The sequence below is a fragment of the Stenella coeruleoalba genome (genome assembly GCF_951394435.1).
Source record: "Stenella coeruleoalba genome assembly, chromosome: 15".
NCBI classification, from domain to species: domain Eukaryota; kingdom Metazoa; phylum Chordata; class Mammalia; order Artiodactyla; family Delphinidae; genus Stenella; species Stenella coeruleoalba.
In genome coordinates, this window is record NC_137161.1 from 86514775 (window position 1) to 86540682 (window position 25908).

At 51.4% G+C, this 25908-nt stretch overlaps 2 protein-coding genes across 5 annotated transcripts in view; one reads left to right on the top strand and one right to left on the bottom strand.

Moving 5' to 3' along the window:
- Position 1: 1 nt before the first annotated feature.
- EIF3B (eukaryotic translation initiation factor 3 subunit B) lies at positions 2-22657 on the bottom strand. 2 transcript variants are annotated; one of them, XM_079944252.1, is made up of 19 exons: positions 21947-22657; positions 17392-17584; positions 15341-15460; positions 14980-15037; positions 14663-14791; positions 14100-14257; positions 13167-13298; positions 13018-13084; positions 12582-12628; positions 11120-11330; positions 9408-9480; positions 8431-8553; positions 6855-6933; positions 5964-6102; positions 3950-4069; positions 3342-3419; positions 2889-2997; positions 2301-2419; positions 2-1358 (listed from the first exon to the last, which is right to left on the bottom strand). In XM_079944252.1, exons 1-18 carry the CDS (start codon positions 22359-22361, stop codon positions 2316-2318), a joined length of 2355 nt encoding a protein of 784 aa, XP_079800378.1. In that variant the 5' UTR covers positions 22362-22657; the 3' UTR covers positions 2-1358; positions 2301-2315. The 2 variants fall into 2 exon arrangements, with proteins under 2 accessions (XP_079800378.1, XP_079800377.1); XM_079944251.1 differs by having other exon boundaries at positions 3944-4069; positions 21947-22656.
- A 567-nt stretch (positions 22658-23224) lies between these two features.
- Positions 23225-25908, top strand: part of SNX8 (sorting nexin 8) — a 77204-nt gene continuing 74520 nt past the window's right edge. For all 3 annotated transcript variants that reach the window (XM_079944253.1, XM_079944254.1, XM_079944255.1), the window contains exon 1: positions 23225-23338. The gene's annotated coding sequence lies outside the window, so the exon portion shown is untranslated. The remainder of the gene's footprint in view (positions 23339-25908) is intronic.

Genomic DNA, 25908 nt, shown 5'->3' on the forward strand with positions numbered 1-25908 from the left:
TTTAAAACAGTGAAAAGTTAATCTTTCAAAAGCTCTGTTAAAAATCTGTTCACGTGGTAGAGCCATGTGCCTTTTCCTCCTTACTGCCAAGAAATTAGAAAAACTAGGTCTCGACACAGTGAAGTTTAAAGAACGTGAAAGGAAACAGGAATTGCTGTGACTCTGAGGGGGCGCGAGGATGAGCTACACGGCAGGATGAGGGGCCGCAGAGGAAGCCCAGGCCCCGAGAGAGGAAGAACGCGAAGCGCCGGCTCACACGGGCGAGGCCAGGTAGCGGGGCCGCTGCCGGTCGAGGCCGCTCCGCACCAGCCGGCCGAGCCGCGGGGGCAGACGTTTGCCTGTCCTGCCCCGCAAGGCCGTCTTAGGTCTGTCCACCGTACACAGAGGTCACGGCTGTGAGCTCCAAGCGCACCTGTTCCGTGCTTCGCTGCTTTTTAAACTAAGCTTCAGGTTCCAGGAGAGAAAAGAGACAGAGGTGGAAGAAGCTGCCGTTTCACAAGGCACCGAAGGCAGCAGGACACTGCAGGTGAAAACGAGCTGAGTTACCTGGATTTGCTCACTCCCTCCTCCGCGGGGGAAAGAGTTAAATATTCAAACAGGACCACGTACTAGTGGCTAAAGTGACAACTGTCCATGGAAGTCTTCAAACCTGTGTAGCTGAGGAAAAGGCTAAAGGGTTCTTTCTCATCAGGTGAACCACAAGCACAGGAAACAAAAAATTGAAAAAGAAGAAACTGTGTTTGGGCTGACGCATCACTTTTCAAAGCTCAGCTGCAGAGCAGGACACCCCGAGGGAGGCTGAGGGCCCCTCCTGGCCTCTCGAGCGCAGCGCGGGATGCACTGAGCCCAGCGGCGGCTGCTACTGTGGCAGACGGGAGAAGCATGAAGGTCAAGGCCGCTATCTACGTTCAAAGACAGGAGAAAGACAGCTTTTTCATATAGGTTTGCTTTTATTTCCACGTTCAGCCTGTTGAGAGAACCTGTCACAACCTGAATGGCGGGGGACGCGCTGGTGCCCCAAGCGGTTTCCCTGCTGGCGGCCAGGGAGCCCTGGAGGGGCCCCGCACGGCTGTGGATGGCGCTGGCCATGTGAGGCAGGGCCCAGTCTTCGGTGCAATTAGAAACCCAGCGAGAGAAAACTGAGAGCAGCGCTGGCAAACCTCCCCCACCCTGGGTACCAGGGGCTGAAAGGCACAGCGACGTATGGAGACGGCGAGTCCCAGGCGCGGCCACAGCCCGGGCGAGAGAAAGCGCAGGTGAAAAGTCAGGAGTGGGCAGGCTTTCCGCAAAAGGATGACCTCGGTTCCAGCACAACACACGGTGACGCTGCAACAAGGGGACACTGTCCGCTCGCTGTCCTGTAAGAAGGGAACTACATCAGGTGGTCAGCAGCGGCCTCGGCCCCAGGCGAGCACACGTGGTGAGCGCACGGCACACGTCCTTAGGAAGCAGGAGGGACCACGCCGGCCCGGCGCCTGCAGACGAGCAGCAGCCTGGACGCGGAGCCCCCGGCCCTGCTCTCCCCGCCGCGGAGGCAGCACGGCCGGACACCGAGGCACACGGAGCCCCGGGCCTCCTCTCCCCCCACACATGTCCGCTCTGAGGTCCAGAGCCGCCACGTCTTTTCTCTGTTATTGAAGCCTGCGTTCCGGCTGTACCTGACGGGGTTTTTTTTTTTTTTTTTTTTGCAGTACATGGGTCTCTCACTGTTGTGGCCTCTCCCGTTGCTGAGCACAGGCTCCGGACGCGCAGGCTCAGCGGGCATGGCTCACGGGCCCAGCCGCTCCGCGGCATGTGGGATCTTCCCGGACCGGGGCACGAACCCGTGTCCCCTGCATCAGCAGGCGGACTCTCAACCACTGAGCCACCAGGGTAGCCCCCACCTGATGGGGTTTTGGAGGCTCCTGTCTCAGACCAACCAGGGACGGACCAGAACGGGTGCTGCGGCTGGTGAGGCCCACCTTTCTGCTGGACACCCTGAGGCCTTCGCCCAGCAAAGCCCCCCTCCTCTTCCCCAGGCAACAACCACCAGTGCCTGCCCCAGCCCTCCTCTCACCCATGGCCAAGGCCTGCTGGATTTTACGGGAGCATGAGGCCCAGAGCTCTCAGATGCAAGGCTCCGAACACCCAGGGTCTGCACTGGACCCCTCACAGCTCACAGGCAAGGACGTGGCTAACCCTGAGTACCGGCAACTGGGCTTCACTCAGCGCCTTACATGAGCTGCCTTCTGACTTGCGGGAGAGCAGACCAGGAATGAAGTGCAAACAGGACACCGTGTGCTCCCCGTCTCAAGGCTCACCACAGTGCTCCCGGATCACTCCTGGTTTCCAAGAGGAATAATTTCTTCGGTGACAAAAAACTCGATGGTCTCCTCCTCCCAGTCGTCCACGTTGCTGTCCAGCTCGTCAGTGTCCACACCTGCAGGGGGCGGCGGGGGTGTGTGTGTCACACCGTGTGCAGATGTGGGGCGAAAAGTTGTGAAACACATTCACACACACACGTGCGCGCGCCCCGCACCCACCAAGAGGCCGATGTGAACACAGCAAGGTCCCCTGCAAAGAAAGGACTATGGCCTTGGCCTGCAGGCAGCAAGAACCTCTCAGTGCTTTTCAAGAGTCTTTTAAAGATTCCCTTTAAGATACTCTTAAAGAGAGAATTCCCTGGCGCCCAGTGTTCGGGACTCGGTGCCCTCACTGCCAGGGCCTGGGTTCAATCCCTGGGCAGGGAACTAAGATACCGCAAGCCACAGTCTTCTTTGAAAGATTCTTTTTAAGAATCTTTAGGCAACACGTGATGTTTTCTGAAAACTCTGGGAAATTAAGATAAAAAAAGGAAAAACACTTCAACCACACGCTTTGAAGAGTGTATCTTTGGCTGACAAAGTTACCTCCTCGCAACTCTAGCCGTGCGTTTTTCTGCTCCATATAGAGTTCTTGAGCCATTTTCCGGTATTTTCGGAAATCTTCCATCATGGTTCGTCTTCTCTCCACTAATTCCTGTGGGTAGAGTTGCGGAGACCTTACAGAACTAACAACTCGCATCGCTGTCATAATTTTGCTCAACCCAAATGAAAATGAAAGCACGGTCAGCAGTAGGCCCACCTGACGGGATGACATAAGGACTCTACAGACACTCTCGGGGCAGGAAAGCTGGGACCTCTGCTCGCTGCCTTCTGCCTCTAACGTGGCCCGTACCACCCGCCAGCCACCCGAGGGCCACAGTTGGGCCCCGGTGGCACAGAGCCGCCCCCGCCAGTCTGTCCCCATGGCCTGGCGCTGGCCTTCTCTGCCATGAGGGGATGACCCTTGGCACCTCCCTCAGGCCTGGGGACAAGGCTAACCTTTGAGGCTTTGGATTGGCTCAAACGGTCCTTCTGTTCAAAGATCTTGGAGTATTTCTTCAGATCCTTTTTAATTTGCTGAAACAAAGACAAGTCACTCAGGATTTACACATTCAAAGCAAGAACCACAAATGTAATCCTCAGAGCTGCCAAAGTGGAACGACTTCCTCAATGATGAGCAAAGCGTGGCCTCCGAGACTGCTCAAACGCAGCGTCCGCACGTCGGCGGCCTGTCCTCCTTCCCTGGGATTTACACGCTCCCTTAGCTCTGTCCTGATACCATCGGCGTGTTTCTCCATCACTACGTAAATCCCAGCAGGACTTTTTAATTGCCCCTGCCACCTTTCTCATCCCGCCCCAGTTTGTGCGAACTCCCTGGAACGGTACCGACGTGGCCTTAACGTGAAAATCTGTTTCCGCTCTGAAGCTACTCTTTTCCTTTTGGTTCTTGAGTCGTTCTGCGTCTCTTCACAGGGTCCCCCATAAATGTCACGTTTCTACTCCTCACTCGTTATCACCCTAACGGTAACAGGAAGCAGCAGCTGCTTCTTTCAGCGTCCGTCGCCCCCACGTGCCTACACCTGACGAAGACACAACCAGACCTTGACCTGGTCCTGGCTCAGGAGGGTCGGGGGCCGAGGCCTCCACAGCAGCTGGCAGAAGCGGTCTTTGCTGTTCTTCTGCAGAAGGCGGCCTTGGAACGTCCACAGCCAATAGGCATTGTCCACCTGGAAGAGAGCAGAGGCCCCGCTGAGCTGCCCCCTGCACCACGTTACACCAGGAGGCAGAGGCCCTGGAATCCTTAGTGCTGACAGAAGTGACAAAATTAACCATTACGTTCAACAACTGTTCGGGAGCCAATAATTTGCCAAACAACGTCGTTGGCATTTGGGAGACACCTAAACTCATGTACCTGACGGACAGTGCAGCGTGCGCAGCAGCGAGGAACAGGGCTAACAAAGCAGAAATCAACCACGTCACCAAACACGGCTCCGCTGGATAAAGGAGGCAGTGCCACAAGCTACGCTCTGGTGACTCCCGCTGCAGACAGCACTCGGGGAGCAGCTAACGCCGCGTGGTCAGCCGTCTAAAAGGTTTGTAAAGTGTCAGGGTAGGCCTCACGGAGGCGACCTCTGAACAAACTCGACACGGGCATGGTCCACATATCCTGATCCGAACGCAAGGATTATTACTCAAGACGCTGTTTCCAGTGACATTTGCAAAGCCCGTGTTCCTAAAACTTCATCACTTCGTTAAACAGAATTGCCCTAATTGGTCTGTAAACATGCACGAGCTGGTTCAACTGTCAATACCTCAATCAATAACAACAGTCAGTAAAGACAAGGCAGAGTCCTCAGCAAGTTGAACCACCAGCTGAGAACACTGAACGTGTGAACCAGACGCTACAGAGCGTGATCTGTACGGACACAAATGCTGAGCCCTGCAAACCTCAGGCTATGCATCTCTCCTGAGGCCCCAGAGGATATGGGCCTCTCCCCAGAGAAGTGCCCGTGCACAGACAGCTTCATGCCCTTTCAGGGAGGCCCCAGGCCGACAAGCCCGCTCACTGGCGGTGCCACACCTGCTCCTGCGATCACAGAATCCTGTTTCTACCTCCACTGACACATCCTCAAATCTTTTGCTAAAGACAGAGACGATGATGTTTTCAAGAAGTTAAAAACAGAAACGGCAAACGTTTTCTCACAGCCCAATTCAGACAGCAAATCCTGACTGAAGGCTGAGCAGTTTCAGATGCTGGGAACACAGCTCAGAACAGGAGAAAAGGCCCTTGTCCTTGCAAAGTTCCATGCCAGCGGGAAAAGGGGACAAGGACCTCGTAACAACGGCTGAGGTGAGCGCCTGTCATTGGGCACCATGGAACACAGAGCGGGGTGAGAGGACGCGGGGACTGGGCGGGGAGCGGAGCCTCTGCGGACGCACGCTTGGTGACACCTGAATGGCAGGAAGCACAGCACCTACGTGAGCTGACATTCCAGGGAGGGGACGCACGCAAAGGCCACGAGGCGGGAGCGAGCACGGGCGCTCGGGGCCAGTGTGGCCTCCACTCAGGAAACGCGCGCAGCCAAAGGCTGTGCCGTCAGAGGCCGCTGCACAGAGGACCTAACGGGCTGGGTGACCGAGTACTGACGGTCCGAAGCAGGAAGCCCTCAAGAGGGAAATACTGTGCTGGGAAAACACGTGCGAACCAGAAGAGACCCACCCTGCACCGGGGAGCCGCGCAGCGGGCAGCTGGTGTAGCCCCGCAGTGCGGTGGGTGGGTGCTGGCTGAGCCGGGAGGCGGCGCCACCTGATTCCCACTCCACAAGCCTTCTGGCTGCAGCGGCCATGTGGGCGGCCCGGCTCCGACTGGAGCGACTGAGACGCGCTCTAACTTAGGAAGAGAGATGAAACAATGCCGCCCTGTTCGTGGAGAAGGCTGGCTGCCCTCGGGGCTCTGGGGGGAGGGGTTCTGGGCGGCCTGGGCCGGGCCCGGAGCTCAAGTGGGTCACCCGCATCGCCCGCCGGGATGAGACGCAGGCGGGGAGGTGATGCGATGCCACGCTGGGCGCGCTCCCCCACGGCCCGGTCCACGTGGCACCGAGGCCCCCCGGGTCCCCGTACCTTGTGGCTCCACCAGGACACGGAGGTGATGACGTAGCGCCCAGTCGGATCCCACTCGACGTCGGAGGCCATGTAGTGCTCCGCGATATTCATGACCGTACAGTCCGAGGTGTCAACGAAGGCCAAGGCGCCGTTCATGCTGGGGAGCAGACAGCACGCTGGGCCTTCTCCAGGAGCCGTGCGCGCCCGCCCCCGGCTCCAGGGCGAGGGTACAGGCCAGACGCGGGAGCCCGGGGTCCCCTAACCACCACCGCATCACCGACGTGGAAATCATCACAGCGATGACCTCGTAAGGATGCTGGGACTGAGGATGTACAGGGCACACGAGCACCGTCGTGTCTGCTGGGATGATTCTCAGAGGGAAGGCTGTCTGAGGCCAGGCCTCCAAAGCCACGGCAAGAAGCACCTACGCTGAGACGGGGTGTCCTGCCGCTCGGAGGCAGGCGCTGCACACGTCCCGCTGGAAACAGCACTAAGGGGGGAGCGGGCGAGGGTAACGCCCAGGTCCTCGTGGTCGCACCAACCAGAGGACAAGACGGGCTCGCGGCCTGACTGAACATCCTGCCTACAAGGAGACACGGACCTTACAACATGGTGACGGGATCGCCAGCAAGAGGTCCTGCGTAACCACGCAGACCTGTCCTCCAGGCCCGCGGCGAAAGCGCCTGCGGCCAGGCCGTTTTAATCTGCCTGGTCTTGGCCTGCGTCTGGGGAGCAGGATGGAGACGCCACACAGCGCTTCACCCAAACGGGCCGACCCTTTTGTGGGAGAACCCGTCCACCGCATCTGCGCAGAACCAGCATCGCTACCTTCAGAACCAGGGCGCGGGCCCGGGGCCAGGGTCTCTGCACAGCCCACACCAAAGCCCCCCGCATCAGACAGAAACCCACCTCCGCAGACCAGCCAACACAACGAACTGCCCTTGGGGGCTCCAGAAGATGGTGTTGGCCTGCTGCTTATCAAACATCTCTGAAAGGAAAGAAAGTGTCAGAGGTCAGCCTGCAGCAGACGGGAGGACCGGCAGTGGGCTCTCGCTGCGCCCCACGGGTGTATACACCACAACTCTGTGGAGGTACCACACCTGTTGGCTACCTGTGAAAACAGGTCAGAAAATCACCTTCAGTACACCTCAAATTATGACCCAGTTAAAAAGAAAAAAAAAAAGAAGAAAGGGCAGGGGGGATTCTGAAGCTGCAATACTATCTTAAATAACATTTTACGTTCAAAACAAGGTACCTGACAATGTAACTGGATGGGAGACTCCACTTACGGTTAGTGTTATCACAGGGACTCAACACCAGGGTGAGGAATCCAGTTTTCATCAGATTCTCAGAGGCATGCGACCCCGAAAAGCCTAAACTCCACCCTCTAGTGACTCACGCCTTTCTAACTAACAAGCTGTTCAGCTCCGTCATCTCTCCAAGCCACTCACTTCCTGAAGGGCTAGAGCCAGGCCCTCGCCCTGGGGGTCTCCACTCAGGAGGAAGGAGCGGGGCGCGGAGGGGGGCAGACTGGGGAGGCAGCATCACCCTGAGCGGGGGCGGCACGACTCTCGGACCAAGACGAAGCAAAGAGAACGCTGCTGGCAGGCGTGCCCTACAGTCCCCACCACGAGGAGGCCGGGAGTGCGTGCGACGACCCCGACACGGACCCTTCGGGGGGGCAGGGCCGCGGGGCACTCGGAAGGCAGAGGCGCTCATGTACTTGCTCTTTTATAACCTACTTGGTAACGAGAGACCGTGAAGTCTTCAGCTGCCCCTACTTCCTTTCATAACGCAGGGAATTAATAACAGTCAATTTTGTGGTAGACAGCCAACTGATAACACCACGAAAGGATTCTACCACAAATACTGCTAAACTTCAGGAAGTGAACCTGATTTACAGAAATCTCTCAGGAAGAGCTCTTCCCAGGGCACAGGAGTCCCTGTCAGGTACTGGGATGACCCCCCTGCCTTTGTGGCAAGAAGCCCTGGGTGAGGTTCGGGGAGCGTGGGGCGAGCACACCCTGAGGGCGCCTCACCCTTGAGGTGGGTGCAAGAGGCCTCCCCCCTCAGTCCTCACAACGAGAAACGCTGAGGCAGCGAACGAGGACCCGCCTTGAGTTCGGCACTAAGGACCCAGGACAGGAGAGCAAGGAGCGGGAGCCCCGGTGCTGTCCAGGCGGGGCGAGGAGCCTGTCCTGAGGGGGGACAGGGCTTCCAGGCGGAGCAGACCGAGGGCGGGCATGTGACCCAAGCCCAGAGCGGGCAGCTGCAGCCACAAGAGGAGAGGCTAGGACTCCGGAACAGTGAAGTACAGGGGCCCCGCGGGAGTGCAGAGAAGGCCCATCCTTCGCAACAAACTCCCTCTGGGGCCATCACCACCGCCACCGGCCCACGTGACCCTCCGCACCTGTCCTACCAAGCGCTCTGCGCGGAGCGACGACCGAGCTCTGTCCCGAGAGTCGGGCGCAAGCCACCTACTTACTGATGAGCTCGATCTTGCCATTGTTCTTCACGTGGTAGAAAGACACCGATATCCGAGGAGCTTCCCCATGCAGCACAGCAAACTTACTCCCGTTTGGCTCCCAGGCGAAGGCTATGATGGGTTCTAAGACCGGGAAGAAGGGTGAGCTCCTTTTGGTCACTTAGGAACAGAACGTTCTTGACCAGTTAAAGTTATTCAACCAGAGAAATGCCCCAAATTCTTAAATTCATTCAAAGGACCAGAGAGCAGCACAGAAGCAAAGGCAGCGCGCTGCACCTGTGTGGAGCCGCCCGGCCAGCAGGGACAGCACCCTGCGCCCCGCCCCGTCCTGCCGCAGGGGTGGGGAGGGGCAGGCCAGGGGCAGTGCAGCCTGTGGACAAACCCTCCCCACACTCCTCGCCGCGGCCCTGGGCGCAAGGGCTCACGCGCCTCTCTACCCAGGCAGCGCGGCCACTTCACCCCCTTCCCCTCCTCCTCTCCCCAGCAAAACAGAAAATACAGCCTAAATTTTCCACCTAAAGACAGAAACACAGCATCTGAAGTTTCCATGAGTCCAAAGAAACCCACCAAAAAAAACAAAACACCTCTATTAAACTGAGAACTTTCACACGTAAGAGCACAAGTCCTTCGGCTGCCGTCACTGGGCATGTGATGAAGGCCTGCCCTTCACACTCTCTCCCAAGTGTGGAAAATGGTGAGAACCCCTGTTCCTCTGCTATATAAGCAGTTCGCGTGGTGTGGAAAAACAGGAGGCATCACTTCACTTGGCAACTGGAAAAGCTAAGAGACTGAAGCTGGAAAGGACAACACCCTAAACACGTGCGTGTTTTGTAACTTCGAGCCAGGTGCCGTTCACTGTGAATCAGGTTCCGAGTCTCGGCCATTCTACCTGGGCCATGAATTCACACAGAGCTTTAAGGGTACGCGTGACAGCACACAGGTGAACTCAACCACAGGACAATGACAATGGGACTTGCCTTTCATTTCGACCACATCGACAGGCACCTGTTTTTCTCTCATTCGGAAAATTTCAAAATTTGTGACAACACCCTGTGTAAAAAAAAGAAAAGGAAAGGGGTAACATTCTGGAAACTGAAAGCATGAGGAAGACAGGGCAATTTAAGAATTTAATGAAAGATTAAACATATACTCCTGGTAAAGACATATGACTATCTGTAGTGATTAAAATGATGAAACAAGAACTCTCAAAAGCTGATGGAGGGGGACTTCCCTGGTGGCACAGTGGTTAAGAATCCGCCTGCCAATGCAGGGGACACAGGTTCGAGCCCTGGTCCGGGAAGGTCCCACATGCCGCGGAGCAACTAAGCCCGTGCACCACAACTACTGAGCCTGTGCTCTGGAACCCGTGAGCCACAACTACTGAGCCCGTGTGCCGCAACTACTAAAGCCCACATGTCTAGAGCCCGTGCTCCGCAACAAGAGAAGCCACCGCAATGAGAAGCCCGCGCACCGCAACAAGAGTAGCCCCCGCTCGCCACAACTAGAGAAAGCCTGTGCACAGCAATGAAGACCCAACGCAGCCTAAATAAATAAATTTATTTAAAAAAAAAAAAAAAGCTGATGGAGGTAGAAACTGGTACAGTCTCTGGAGAACTATCGGATCCCACCGCCCCCAACCCAGATTCTATTCAAGACCTGCCCGAAAGGTCATCTCAAGCACAGACAGGTCCAAGAATACACATCGCAGCTGCAGTGCCATAAAGGCCCACTGACTAGGGCTGATCCAACTATTTCAAAACAGCAGAACATCCTGCAGCGCGCTTCAAGATGCACTCGTGTAAAAAGTGGGCGCTGTGTTATTCACAACAGCCGAAAGGTGGAAACTCCCCAAGTGTCCATCAACAGCTGAATGGATCAACATGACGCAATTCAATGGCCGCTGCTCAGCCACAAATGTAATGAGGGACGGGCACATGCACAACCTGGATGAGCCTTGAACAAACGTTTAGTGAAGGAAGCCAGATACAAACGGCCATAGTGTGCGACTCCATTCACATGAAATGTCCAGAAGAGGGAAATCCAGAGAGACAGGAAGCAAGAAAGCAGATTAGAGGATGTCAGGAATGGCGGTGACTGCTGATGGGTGTGGAGTTCCTTTTGGGGGTGATGGAAAGGTTCTGGAATTAAGACAGCGGTAACTTGTACAACTGTGTGAATGCAATAAGATCCAGTAGCTGTACAGTTAAAAGAACTTTTTTTTTGGTAAAAGGAAGAGGAATATTTCCATTAGAAGGAAAAAAATCATGCAATTTTTTGGATAAGTTCAATATTAACTGATGCAAACCAACAGAAAGTGTGGATGCAGAACTGCGTCAAGCATGCTACCCTGTGTTTAAAGAGAAACTCTAAAAGGAAACAACCTACTCACTTTAACTCCTTCAGTGAAGGAAGGTGGGTGCCTAGAGATTTCCCTGTGTTCTCTTGTGAACGCTAACCTACGTCAACTCTAAACTACATGAATGTTATCACCCACTCAAAGTTTTACAGAAAAACATGTCACTCCTCAGCTGGAATATGACAACACCTCTAGCTATGACACACCAGCTAACTTTCGGTGTTAGGTGGGTGTGAAAATAAGTCATGAGTTTGAACCAAAAAATCCATTAACACCCTCCAAACAGAACTGAGCTGTAGAAGGAATGACCCCTGCCCACTGGCATCCACTTACCTGGGTACCTTTCGGAGTCCTATCTACTTTAACACACAAGTAGTCTCCGTTTTTCTGCCAATGTAGCTTGCAGTCCACAACGTTAAATAGATTCCTAACTCTGATCTCTTGTCTGGTAGGAAGCTGCATCAGCGTTACCCTGGCTGGAATATCCTTATCTTCAGGCACCCAAAAGGCTATTATGTTACCACCGGGAGACCAGGAGAAGTCTCTGCAGAACAAAGAAAATGAAATGCTTCCAAGGACTGGCTAAGAAATGGTGAGAGCGGGGAACAAGAGACCTCGTTCTCTGTGTGAAAGCTCAGCGGTGGCGCAGGTACCCCAAGAACACCAGCAGCAGCCAGCGCTCACCAGCATGGGCTCCGTCCCCAGAACAACTCGGGGGCTTTGTAGACACACTGTGCCGTCAGGAGAGAGACAGGTGCTGATAATACCACCCACTGTCGCACAGGGGTCACAGGATTCAATCCCCAAGCTCTGAAACCCCACTCAAACTCTTAACCACGAGGCAAGTAAAATAAACTTTAGGCCGATGGACCCAGCTACATAATTTCTGAAGATTCGTTAAGGGGCTAAAGGGGGAAAACCCCAAATCAAAACATATAAGAGGATTAAAGAAGAATTAGTGCAATTCTCGCTACTGCAAACATTACCCTAAAAAGCGCTGTAACGAACAATCCACGAGCTCCTACCTGTGAAGAGCACCTTTACTTTTGCATTTTACTGAGAATTAATGCCCAGTTTTACTTTTAATTAGAAGCCATCGTTTTGCCCAAGAATGTAAACATAAAAATAAGAAGAAGCGTGAATGTCCTTGCACTGGTGATACTTCACTGCCCCCAGAGATTTCAAGTAAATAAAAACGTGCCTCCAGGGCTTCCCTGGTGGCGCAGTGGTTGAGAGTCCGCCTGCCGATGCAGGGGACATGGGTTCGTGCCCCGGTCCGGGAAGATCCCACGTGCCGCGGAGCGGCTGGGCCCATGAGTCATGGCCGCTGAGCCTGTGCATCCGGAGCCTGTGCTCCACAACGGGAGAGGCCACAACAGTGAGAGGCCCGCGTACTGCAAAAACAACAACAACAACAACAACAAAAAAAATGCCTCCTCATTGACAGAGAAAACCAGCTGCAGTTCACTGAGGCCACGCAAACCCCATGGCACAGACCACCAGAGAGACACAGAGACTTTCAACTAAGTGGAGATCCCTCTTCCTCAAAGACTGCGCCCCCAAGTCTCTGGTTCCAAGGCAGAACCACGAAAGGAAGGAGGCCCTCAAGAGGCCCCTACGTGCCGGAACGGGGAATGCTGACGGGGGCCGCCAACACACAGTGCGCGGCAGCAGGCACAAGCCTGCCGTGACACCCTGGCACTAGGGTGACAAAGCACCAGCGTCCTCTGCAACTGTGCAGGGGCCGAGCGCTGGAGGAGGGAGGCAAAAGCCACATGCCAAGAGATTCGCTTACTTTATGCCAGAGATCTTCAAGCTCTTCTTGTCCAAAAGACCCATAGACTGTGGAAAAACAAGGTTACAATGGAGTTAAACCATGCCAATGTCTCAGTGGTTCACACAACCTTTTACAATGTGAGCTTGCCGAGGGAGCAGTGTAAGCAGAGGGTGACAGATCACAATGGAACAATTCACGCACAGCAGCAAAGTACACATCTCCAGAGCCCATTTCACCAACTCCCATCCTTAACCCCCTGCGGCAGCAGAAGCGGGGGCTGGCAGATTCAAGACCCAAATCCAGGTCCCGAGCAACTGAAAGGCACAGAACTAGTCTCTCTCCCTTCTGGCTGCACCACAAATTAAGGGAAAACACTGCGTCCTTGAGAAGCTACTGGAGCTGACAAGCAACTGACGGGGCAGCTCACTTTCAGATAATCAAATAAATCACTTACAGGAGTTTCATAGATGCTGAGAGTATCGAGTGTCATTCTGGCAAAGAATTTACCATCGTGGCTCCACCTAGAAAGAAGAACAGAGCCAGACTCATCGACGAAGAAAAGGCCGCAGAGAGGTCACCACTGGCTACCACAGGTCCACTTACTTAAAAATAGGCCAATGGGCCGAGCTTTCACAGTGAAAACCTCTCTTCTTCTGCCCGGTAAGGATGTCCCAGATGATGATGGCCTGAGGGTCATCCTGAGTGTCCATCAGGGGGCTAAAAGTCACCAGGTACCTGCAACAGAGGGGACACCTCCTCATCTCCTGCACGCTTCCACGTCCTCTCATGTGAAGGTCACAGCTGTGTGGGTGTGGCGAGGACCTGTCCACGCCTCCGCTCCAGAAGGAGACACTCCAGGCACAAGCGAGGCCGCCAGAACAGCAGCCGAGACCCGTGGAAGCAGCACTTCCTCCAACCCCAGGCTCTCCCGACCCTGTCCTCCCGCCTGGAGACCCCGCTCGAAATACGGAGCAGAGCCACTGTGGCACAGACCATTCATCCTGCTCGGCACCAGGGTGCTCCAAGGGTCACCTCAAAATGCTTCCCTGAGTAAAGCAATTATACTCCAATAAAGATGTTAAAAAAAAGTTTCCCTGATAAAACCAGGACAGGGAATGATCCAACAGATTACAAACAAAAGTCGGCTGTGTGCACGAGCGGAATGAGAGATGTGGAATTCTCATACTTTCTCTTCCTTGGATTTTAATTAAGACAACAAGGTAAAGAGAACAGATGGTCACGTGCAGTATCCACAGGGGACTGGTTCCAGGCCCCCCCGCGGTCGATACCAAAGTCAGCAGATACGCAAGTCCCTTATGCAAGATGATGTAGTTTATGCAGATGTGTGGAGAAAGGAAACAATAAAGCAAATGCAACAAAATACTAACTGGAGAATTGCGGTCAGAGCACACGGAGTCCTCTGGACTCTTCCTATAATGTTTCGATTCTAACTTTAAAATTACTGCAGAATAAAGCTTGAAAAAATTGCCCATAGAAGGCTGGCACGACTCCATTTGCAATTTTCGAACAGCTTACCTTTCACAAGGTGAGAAGTCAATAAGCTGAACCCCTTGGTGGCTGAATCTCTGAATTTGTTTGAATTTCTCTCCCCCCCAAAGAGCAATGCCTCGCTGATGAAAGGTCGCCAGGTAGGTGCCCTTAGGAGACCAACGCACGTACGTCTCCGTCCATCTCTGTGGAAAGAATCAGTGCCGATGTTAACACAACAAAACGCCGAACACGAAGAGTCCGCCGAACACGAAGAGTCCAAAGTCTACAACAAATACACTCCTCAAGCTTTTAGCTGAACACACAAGAAGCCTAACCACTTCTTAGGACGCCTTTCAAAGCTGGAAGAATAGAAGTTGTTCTCAGAGGCGTAACCTCAAAGCACGTGACACTCACCTGCTCTTATACCAAGCTCCTCTTTTCTTTTGCCGTGTGGCTTTCGGGATCTTAGTTCCCTGACCAGGGATCCAACTCGGGCCCTTGGCAGTGAAAGCGCAAGTCCTAACCACTGGACTGCCAGGGAATTGCCACCAAACTCCTCTTTGTTAAGGAAACATGAGGTAAGTCCCCACACGGCAGCAAATACCCACCGCTCTCTCTTCAATGGAGACCGGATCCTTGACGTCATTCCAGAATATGGAAGTGCGGTCTCCACTCTCAAATATCACACTGTACTGATCTCTGCATTCTGCCTCTTCAAGCCAATAACGTAAGTTTCCCTAGAAACAGAACCAAAGGCAAGGGATTTAAAACATTTCATTAATTTTAACCAAAGAATACATAACTGTTGCTCTTAAGAGACTTGACCAGTTCAGTCAGCAGCTTTAACTCCTAAGGAATACATCACTTCAAGCCAAGAGGCTAGCCACCATTTCTTGCCATTACGTATAGATTTTATACAACATACCAGGTCTTTGAAAGGTTGTTTCTCTGGAATATCCCATTCATCACTGATAGTCATGTACCTGGAAGAGAAGCAACACGATGATGATTACAAGGTTGAGTGGTTCTCAAGCCCAGGCAGTACTGCACCCCTGCCCTCCCCGCAGAGGGAAAGGACAAGGTTTTGATTGGTCACAACCGGTGAGGGGACGCTGGTGGTCAGGGGGTGCTACTGGCCAGGGATGCGAAATGGTCCTGCAGTGGTCTGATGGGAGGATGCAGCTACCGAGAAGACCACTAAGCACCCAGTGCCCCCGGGGCAGAACCGTCTGGCCGTTCGTGCTCAGGAAAATGCCCAGGTTCTCCTGGGCTGAGTCAGAACTCACTTGTCAAAGTCGGTGAAGAGGTTGACTCTGAACGTGTGCTGCTTGTCGAGCTTGTAGCCATCGGCGTTTTTCACAGCATCCAAAGCGTGGGCAGGGGATGCATATTCCAGGAAAATATACCTGAATTGAGAAAGAGGGCAACTTGCACAAGTGCAGACGTGAAGATCAGGCAGGGCACGCTCAACACACCCAGCCCTCCACAGGGCTCGCACCCGCCACGAGTATCCGAGACCTGTCTTCCCGCCGTGTCCCGGAGGCAGTCAGATCCCTAGCAGAACAGTTCTAAACATGAACAAAATCCTAGCAAAGATCCAAAGTCTCTAAGTACACGATCAGAAATTATAGAACAGCTAATTAACCAGAATGTTCCTTACCTCGACTACGGTAATGGTTTTATGGGTGTATACATACACCAAAACTTATGAAATTGTACACTGTAGAACTATCCAATTTTACTGTGTCAAGTACCTTTCAACAAAACTGTTTAAAGAGACATGGATAGTATCCGATTTTACTGTATGTCAAGTACCTTTCAACAAAACTATTTAAAAAAACATGGGTAGTCTAATACTGTGTATTACAGGCAAAATTACAAAGGCTCTCAGAGAATGTTTCATTATAACAAAAATAACACAAGCAACTGCTCAAAAAAAGGTTATCCTTCCACCTAGTTCCTGAAATAGAAAAAGTATGAAGCACTGCCTGCATGTGATAATTTTTTTAAGAAATTAAAACTATTCTAGGTAGTTTCCAAAATTTGAAATAAAAAAAAATTAAGTTTATACCACCTTCTCATTCCTGTCCCATAAAAGACAATTTTGCCTGGACCCAGAGGCTGATGTTTTTATGAAATTTTAACGGTGAAAGTCTGACAAGTTTGTGGAGCAACAAACAGAACTCTCATCCCTGCTGGTCGAGCGTAAACTGGTAGCGACACTCAGGCATAATCGGGGATTGGCCAGTGGCTCTGAAGAGGGACACTTCATGCAGCCCAAACCCTCTCTTGTGTTCAGAAGAGGACAGACACTAGGCTGTTCCTAGCCGCTGTTCAAAACAGTCAACCCATGGGAACGGACAGCGGCCATACGATATGACAGAGCACAGAGCATTCACAAGGAGGAGACTAGAATTACACTCACCAGCACAAAAACCTAGTATTGAACTTAAAGAGCAAACTGCAAGACGCATACCTCATGCTACCATTTTTAAAAGATACAGGGACTTCCCTGGTGGCGCAGTGGTTAAGAATCCGCCTGCCAATGCGGAGGACACGGGCTCGAGCCCTGGTCCGGGAAGATCCCACGTGCCATGGAGCAGCTAAGCCCGTGCGCCACAACTACTGAGCCTGCGCTCTAGAGACCATGAGCCACAACTATTGAGCCCGCGTGCCACAACTACTGAGCCCACGTGTCTGGAGCCCGTGCTATGCAACAAGAGAAGCCACTGCAATAAGAAGCCTGCACACCGCAACGAAGATTAGCCCCTGCTTGCCGCAACTAGAGAAAGCCCACGCGCAGCAGCGAAGACCCAACGCAGACAAAGATAAATAAATACATTTAAAAATAAATAAAAGATACAGTATTTCAGGTGATGCCACAAAAAAGTTACCACGGAATGACACAATGTCTCCTAGATTCTAAGTATCTCCATTTCAGAGATGACAAATGTGGGAAAAAAGCACATCTTAGAATCAATAAAATACCACGTCAAATTTTCCTGAAATCTCGCCAACTTTCAGATCTGTCGGTCCCTTTACCCAGGATGTATATTGTCTCAATAACTGTTCAATGAAGAAGAGATCAAGGTCTGATTTCTTAAAGCATAGCGGCCACCTTGTAATACCTAATTCAAGAACCACACTGCATCTCCTTCTCCCTCCCTCCAATGACCCCGAGGACCATGGGCGGCCTGGATAAATGCGACCAAAGTGCCAAAGGGAGGCCATGCTCCCGCATTCACAGTGCGCTCCTGAGCACACGACCATCTTCACGGTGTCTGTCAGCTACCAAGAAAACACAAGTGACACTTCCGTGCTGGAGAACATGACTCACCCTTTTGTCCTTCCATCCTCCTCTGGATAAAAATCATTTGTGATTTTCCCAAACTTGGAAAAGATCTTATGGATGACGTTTTTGAGTTTCTCCAGACGGTCAGGTCCCACTTGAGGAACATTGTCGACCACAATCACGGAATCGATTCCATCTGCTTCCTGTGGCCGATCTTTGAGTACATCTCCCAGTAATTCTGTACAAGTGAAAGATTTGTCGAATGACTTTTTTTGACCAAGTTAATGCACTAGGTTAGCACACTGAACAAGTTTCCAAAAAGCAAAAAGTGAATAATCTAAATGCTTTCACTGTGAGCAAAAGAAATCAGAGCCCTGGCTTGACTCAAAATTTAAACTGGAAAGAATTAGAAATATTGTAACTCTTTACACTCCCACCAACAGTCAAGATATGTCAACTGACTTCTGGCAATAATGGAAGATTTTAAATGAATTTTTTCAAAGAGGTTTTAATAATGAAGAAGGCAAAAAAGAGGATGGCCTTTCACCAGAAATCAGAGAAACCCCGAAGTGAGCTAGGAATGGCCTTCTCTGACCCACTGCCATCACAAATTCACCACCAGGCACTGTCTTCAGTTTACAGCAAAACAAACTCATCGCCCTATGTTCTTTACGTGAAACGGCCTTGTTTGCAAACAACACGGGACTGAGAATGGTACTTCAACCAGGTGACTACAGACTAGAGAAGCTCAGGAAAGCAAGCAAACAGGGATGCATCTTACAGGCGATGGTGTCTCCAGTTCGACGAAATACCTCGCAGTATCACCGGGAGACACCAGCCATACAGACATTAAATTGTAAACGCTTAGAACAGTGCTTGGAACACAGTAAGCAACATCAACTCACTCTCATAACTTCAGTCCAAAGCTCAAAACCTATTATGTTCATGCCACCCGCTTTTAAAATTAAGATCAAAGAACCCAAATCTTAAGTGTTCAAACTTCTCAGAATTGCTTCATTTCCATAAAATGGTCAGCAAGAGTAAGAGAAAAAGAAGAAAAGATAGGTGTAAAACGAACTAGGAAATAGAAACACAGAGGAATCAATGCAAACAGGTCTGCGAAGCCAACTGGAGGCCTACTGTTTTCCGGGCGATTCAGTGTCATCTGGGGCTGCCCGCTGCAATCTTATCCGAGGCCTGGCTCAGGCTTGGAGTCCTTTTGACCCTAACGCCCCAGCACCAACAGAAATGCCGGACTGGCTGCTGCAGATGGGCTCTCGGAGGGTAAGTGGAGTATCAGATGAAAAAAGCAAACCCTCCTCTTTTTAACACAAATTCTGTACAAATCCTAATCCCAGTTAGTTAGCCAGCTTGTCTAGAAAGCTATAAGATTACAAGGCACCGTGTTAGGAGCTAGAACAGAAAGACATCTTTAAGGTTGCCATCAAAGCACACTCACCACACGAAACTACGCTGGTAATACAGACCTTCCTGATTTACAGTGGGGTTACTTCCTGATAAACCCACTTACACACCACTGTAATCCAAACCATCACAACTTGGGGACTGTCTGTACAGGCAAAATGAGTGCACAAGGTAATCTTTAAACAACAGCTGAGGAACAATGGCTTGTTACTCAGGTATCTATGTGTCTGGAACCTAATCATCACTCTAATTTCTGCACGATACTCAAGTATTTCAACATGCCATACAGGACACATGTCAGAAAATATTCTTTGTTGTATTTCATTTTCAAAACTTTAGATGAATTTTCTTCACTTTTGTGTTAAAAAGGTTAAGAGGTCTTCAAAAAAGAAAAAAAGTCCTTTAATTTCCAGAGGCAAGCCCTGTTATAAACTATCTCTAATTAAACTTCAACACCTTTAACGAATGATACTGAAAATGTTACCTTGGATAAAAGAATTGCCAGTTAAATTTCAATGAAGCTAAAATTTAGGCCAAGCAAAAAGGAGAAAGAAGAGAAGAGACAGATTAGGTCATCGCATCTTCCCTGCAGAGACTGAAGTCAAACCCTTGGGTTCCTTTTAAAGCTGACGTACTGAACAGTGACAAGGCCTGTTATGCCTGACCCAAACTTACAAACATAAAAAGCTCAGCTTTTCTACAAACTGTGTCTGGTTTAGAAGAACCCACCCACACACCCTTAAGGGAATAAGCATAGTGACTACACAGGAAGAAACACACTTCCTTCATCATTACCAGCCCACACAGTCAGGTTCCCACTCTGACTACAGGGAATAAAGAAAGAAACAGTTCTCAAGACTAAGTAGCAAAGAAGACACTTAGTTAAAACCATTATCACATATTTGCTTGACCAAGCACCAAAGGCAGTTGAAAAATTAAACTGATTAAGGTGCAACTGTGCAGGCTTCCCTGGTGGCGCAGAGGTTGAGAATCCGCCTGCCAATGCAGGGGACACGGGTTGGAGCCCTGGTCCGGGAAGATCCCACATGCTGCGGAGCAACTAAGCCTGCGCACCACAACTACTGAGCCTGCGCTCTAGAACCCGTGAGCCACAACTACTGAGCCCACATGCCACAACTACTGAAGCCTGTGCACCTAGAGCCCGTGCTCCGCAACAAGAGGAGCCACCGCAATGGGAAGCCCACGCACCGCAACTAGAGAAAGCCCGCGTGTAGCAACGAAGACCCAACGCAGCCAAAAATAAAATAAATTAATTAAAAAAAAAAAGATGCAACTGTGTGAGAGTTCACCTGTCTCAAAGAGGAAGGAGGCAAGACAACGGCACTGGGGCTGCGGCACCTACGAGAGGGCTCGTCATGAGACTCAGCCCATTTTCAAAAGAACCAACATCTTGAGCATCACTTTCTGACCCTACAGGGCAGTTCTCGTGTACCAGAAAACATATGTGAGCTACTGGCCTCAAGAAAACTGACAGCTTGCTCAGTCTTTGCTCCTCAGGACCAGGAGACTCACAGGTCACTCTGGCAAAATATCAGGATGACAAGGGCTTCCAAAGGCCCTCCCAGCAGTCACCTAGCCTGAATGGCCTGTGCTCACGTCAGTATCCTGTCACACATCGGAAGTCACGTACTAGAAATCTTGTGTAAATTAGGTGTGCTCAAATAATGCTTAAAAAAAATTAGTTGTGAATAAACACCTAAGGGCTCAAAATAGGGTTTAAAATCAAAACTCAAATTTTAAAATAGAAGATAAATTGGTGTGGTAAGAAAAGAACACTGGTCTAGGCTGGGGGGGTGGGGGAAAGGGGGTGAGCCCAGAAACACAGCCTCTCTGTCAATTCCCAGCAACCTACTCCACAGGGAACACATTTTCTTACAGGTGAAGGGCTTTGACTGGATCAGCGGCTCCCAAGTCCTCACTAGCTTGTGGAGCCTTTCCTGCTTTTCAGGCTGAAATGTTTTTTGTCTCATGAAATAAAGACAACAGTGACAATAACAGGTAGCCCTTTAAAATTATGTTTCAAATAAGTCAAATCATTATGCAGTACACTGCAAACTTATACAGTGCTGTACATCAATTACACCTCAGTAAAACTGGAAGGAAAAAAAACCAAAAGCATTTGATAAAAATTTAAAAAATAAATTTATCTTTCAAAGGCAAACAACTCTGTTGGTTCTCTAAACCTTCTTTATCGTTTTATGTGATATCCTTTATTATTCTGACTCATTCTCAGAGTGATCAGACACATCTCCAAAAAAGCTAACTTTAAGCGGTAACATCTTATCTTCCTGGTGTATAGTTGGCTACCTCTGTGGTGTCTAATTCATTTTTCCCATTTTATTATAAGGTGGTCAATATGCAGAGGAATCCACTTATGTGCTCCCAGCCTGGAAAGATAAAATGGCTAAAAACAAACATAAAAACAAATGAGATGAGCCATCATCAGAAGTCACCTTAGGAGACAGGCTCTCTCAGGCAAAAAGCAGAAATAATGCATGTAAGTCGAACCAAGGCAAAGAGAAAGGCAAAGTAAGCGATAATCAATCCTACAGCTCGAGAAAATTATTTGCCAACAGAAGGATGACGGTATGCCTACAGACTTAGGAAAAGAGAGACACAAACAGGAATCGGGCAGAGCCGGCCTCAAACTGTCCTCCTAAGGAACTCTCTGGGGGTAGACGCTGCTGTGGGACACCGGGGGCAAAGGAACCCAGCTTGGCCACCCTGTTCTCCCCACTCCCGAGGGACAGCGTCCATCCACCCCTAAGGAGTCGGCACCGAGTCAGTCTCAGGCCTCTGACAAGTCTGGCGGGTCACTCGGGGCACCCAGACTGCAGACGAAGAACTGTCACCCGAGACCGTGCAGCACATGGAGTGTCCAGCTCGGCTCGACCCTAATGGCCACACCACTGCACACTCGACCACGGCTCCCGCGTGCACGCCGTCTGCCTTCACCACCCTCCAAACTCCAGGCTGCAGTGCCAGTGGCTGGTTCCCCAAGTTGTCTCCACCCTGCCCTTCTCTTCTTTTGGAGAAAACAAGATCCAGGCGCTCACGGAAACCTTCCCTACGTGGGGGCGACAGGCAGAGGGCGGGCACCCCTCCCGCGTTCGAGGATCGGGAACTTCGGCGCAGACCGGCCCCGCCGCCTCACCTTCCTCGCTCACGTCCTCCACGAAGTCCTCGGGGTCGCTGAAGGAGGGCTCGTCCGCGCCGCCGTTCTCCGCCGCGCCGCCTGGCTCCCCGCCCGATCCCTCGGACCCGGTCTCGGACGCAGAGTCCCGCGCCTGCCCCGCCGGGGCCTCGCCCGCGGCCGGGGTGGGGGGATCCTCGGGCGGCGGCGGGGACACGCCGTGGGTCGCGTCGGCCTTCTCCTCCCCGTCCGCCGCGGGCTCGGCCGGCAGATCAGGCCCCGGCCCAGCCTCCTCGTCCTCGCCGCCCGCCGCCTCCTGCGCGCCGGGCCGCGCCGGCTCCTCTCCCGGCGGCGGCTCGGCGGTCGGCTGCTGCTGCCCGATCTCGGCCCGCTGCTCGGCCGCCTCTGGCGCCGCCACGTTCTCCGCGTCCTGCATGGCCCTTCGCTGCTGCCTCGCCGGGCCTCGTCGCGCTTCCGACTCTCCCAGGCCGCACCGCGCGCCTACCGCCGGGCCATGTGCGTGCGGCGGGGCGCCCAAGGGGATAGGGGGGCGCCCACGCCTTGCTGCCTCCCCGCGCGCCCAGAAAACCTCACAGGGCAAAAATATGCCCACCAGCGATTCCGACAGCGCCCCTGTGACAAGTGCGTGCTCCACTCTAATCACCACACTTGCTTCGGTCAATCTACAAACTGTTTGGGAACTACGCTACCCCACCTAAAGTAGCAGATGGTTCCTCCAACATGGCAGCCACTCCCTTCCTTCTCCCGTCGGGCCCCGCGATAAAGGAATAAACTATTTGTGAAGCCGCAGGGAGGTACCAGAAATCATCTCAGTAAACGGAAGTGCGTGAAAATATCATTTACTTAAAAATTGATACTAGAGGAAACTGTAAGTTCAACAAACTATTTTGGTTAGGATATCTTAGTCTTTCACCAAATATTTCAACTTACGTTACTAAGTTCCCCCTCCACATGTCGGCTTTTAGACTCGTCTACTGACTGGGCAAAAGAATGGGCGATTCCAAAACACAAACGGAATTCCTGGAGAGCCAGAGAAGGCTAAGGCTACTAGAGGGACGACTGCCTGGCGCAATACAAAAATGAATGAGAGGTGCTTTAATCACTTACGCCCAAGCTCACCGCGGCGGCTGTAATTCCGCCTTTCCCCATTCTGATGGTCACCGTGGTTCGGCCCGCGCGGGCTTTCGCCCCCCAGACGCGCGAGCGTGCGGACCACGGGGGCGGGGCGGGGGCGGGGCCAACCGCAGGCGCGTGGAGAGGGGTGTGACCAGCGACGGGTGCAGGGCGGGAGGGCGTGGCCGGCGTGGCCGGCGAGGCCCGCGCTCACAGGTGTCGCAGTACCTGAGCCGCAGGGGCGCAGCGACTCTGGCTTTGGTTTGCTCCGTCCGGAAGGTATTCTGTGTTTGTATTTTGTTTTTTGCCGAGCATGAGGGCCACCGCTCAGTGTAAATGCTTTAATCTTTCTAAAAAAGAACGCGGTGGCTGCTGGGGGAGGCGGAATGGGAGTTAGGATTTAATGGGGACAGAGTTTCGTTTTGGGAAGATGGATAGTGGGTGACGGTTGCACAACAGTGTGGATGTACTTAATGCCTCTGGACTCTACACTGAAAAATGGCTAAAGTTGTAAATGGAATGTTGGGTATATTTTACCACAGTGGAAAGGAAAAAAAGAAAAGAACCAGGGTTCTTAGGTTGCCTACCTTTGGGTTTGAATCCTCCCCGTCTTCCTTTCTCCTTTGTAACTGTGGGCAGGCCCCTTGGTCTCTCTGCCTCAGATTCCCCACCTGTAAAATGAGGGGTAGCCCGTTTTATGTGCGTGGCCCGTGGACCAGCTTCCCAAAGGCAAACTAATTTTCCTGGCTGTCAAAGTTATCCTCCTAATTTCTAGCTTCACCTGCAGTTTTCATAGATCGTTGGGCTCTGCCAGCCGTTTTCTTCTAGAAGGTGCTATTGGTGACAAATCAATGAATAAGAAGTGGATATTGGGCATCCCTGGTGGCACAGTGGTTGAGAATCTCCCTGCCAATGCAGGGGACACGGGTTTGAGCCCTGGTCTGGGAAGATCCCACATGCCGCGGAGCAACTGGGCCCGTGAGCCACAACTACTGAGCCTATGTGTCTGGAGCCTGTGCTCCGCAACAAGAGAGGCCGCGACAGCGAGAGGCCCGCGCACCGCGATGAAGAGTGGCCCCCCCTTGCCACAACTAGAGAAAGCCCTCGCACAGAAACGAAGACCCAACACAGCCAAAAATAAATAAATAAATTTATAAAAACAAAAAAAAAAAGAAGTGGATATTCACAGAAAAGCTTGAAAACAGCTGACTTGAGTCTGGCAGCTATATATTTCTTAGGGAAGACTTCTTCAGCATGCAGGTGTTGTAAATAGTAGCCACTCATTACTGTTTCCCAGAGAAGGGACTTGTCACATCCTGTTCTGCAGGTAAAATTATGAATGTGCTCACGATGCAAAAAAAAATGTATATTTTCAAATTCTGTCTCACAAGTGTTCTAGCGAGAGCACCAAGACCATCAACGGTTCTTCCACCCTCCAAAGTCTGAGGAGTGCTGTGATTAAAGTTCAGAGTATGTCAGGGCCAGAGTAAGAGGCTCTTGTGTGGGGAGGGATTCAGTGGTGCAGAAGGAATTATGATTCCTACTGTCTTAGAATTACATACAGTGCAGTGGGAACAACTTTCAAGAATCAAAACATCACAGAAGTGAGGGGATAGGTTCTGGGATAGGTTCATAAATCCTTCAACACTCCTTTCTAAAGGGAAGCCATACCCTGCCCCCCATAAGAGGGGGTGCACTTGATCACTCATTTCTAATGAACAGGATGTGGCAGAAGTGATGCTATGTGACTTCCAAGTGTAGGTCCAAGAAACAGTAAGCTTCCACCTGGCTCTCTGTCTCGGATCACTGGCTCTGAAAGAAGCTAGCCACCATGTCCTGAGGACGCTCAAGCTTGTGGAGGGGCCCCCTGTGTGGAGGAACTGAGGTTCCTGGCCAATAGCACCAAGTTGCCAGACATCTGAAATGGAAACAGGTCCTCCAGTCCCAGTCTTTAGGTGGCTGTAGCCCTGGCCCATGTCTTGAGAGAGGCCTCAGGAGAAACCAAACCTGCCAACACCTTGATCTTGGACTTCTGGCCTCCAGAACTGTGAGAAATAAATGTGTGTTGTTTTAAGCCTCCCAGTCTGTGGTATTTTGTTACAGCAGCTGGAGCTGACTAATACATTAAGGAAATATGTGAAATACATAGAAAAAGACCTAGAAGGATACACATTAAACTGAAAAGAGTTTGATGAAAGTAAGTAGTCTTGGTGGTGTTGGTCAGAGAAAAATGTTGACTGTGAAATCTAGGTGGTAGGTTTATAACTGTTCACTGGAAAATTCTTTTCAGCAATTCTGTATGTTGGCAAATGTTTATGATAAATTGTTTGGAGGTGGGGAGAACTTCAAGAGGCCCCCTACTGGAACAGTTTGAGCCTCAAAAGGAGTAAAAAGCTGTATATGATCGATGTGTTTAAGTTCATTTCTTCATAATGCTATTTTTGGAAATCCTGTTGATCACAGGTGAATATTGCTGGGGCATTGTCTCATTCTGAAAATAGATAAAAGACTCAAGCAAAACAATTAGTCTTGCCTCTCTTATTTTACCCTTACATTTCAAGGTAACCAAATAGTTGATGAGGGAAAGCACTTATTTATAAAAAGCATTCTAGCCAGTACATGCAGAAGGGTCAATAAAATTAGAGAAGCAACATTTTGCAAACCTTATGAAATAAGCTTGTAAGCAATGATCCTGAAATCATTGGTGAGAGGTTGGTAGGGAACTGTGTAATGGAGGGACAAGGATGACAGCATCTGAATTTAAGGCTATAATTTTCCCTCTAAGCACTACTTTAGTTACATCCCACAAATTATAATATGTTTTCTGTTGAAAATGTTTTCAATTTCCA

Coding starts and splice junctions, on each gene's coding strand:
- EIF3B (XM_079944251.1), bottom strand. CDS start 22,361: ATGCAGGACGCGGAGAACGTGGCGGCGCCAGAGGCGGCCGAGCAGCGG. Junction 9,481..11,119: donor GGACTCCGAAAGGTACCCAG/GTAAGTGGATGC, acceptor TTTTTTACACAG/GGTGTTGTCACAAATTTTGA. Junction 2,998..3,341: donor GCCAATCCAAAGCCTCAAAG/GTTAGCCTTGTC, acceptor CTCTACCCACAG/GAATTAGTGGAGAGAAGACG.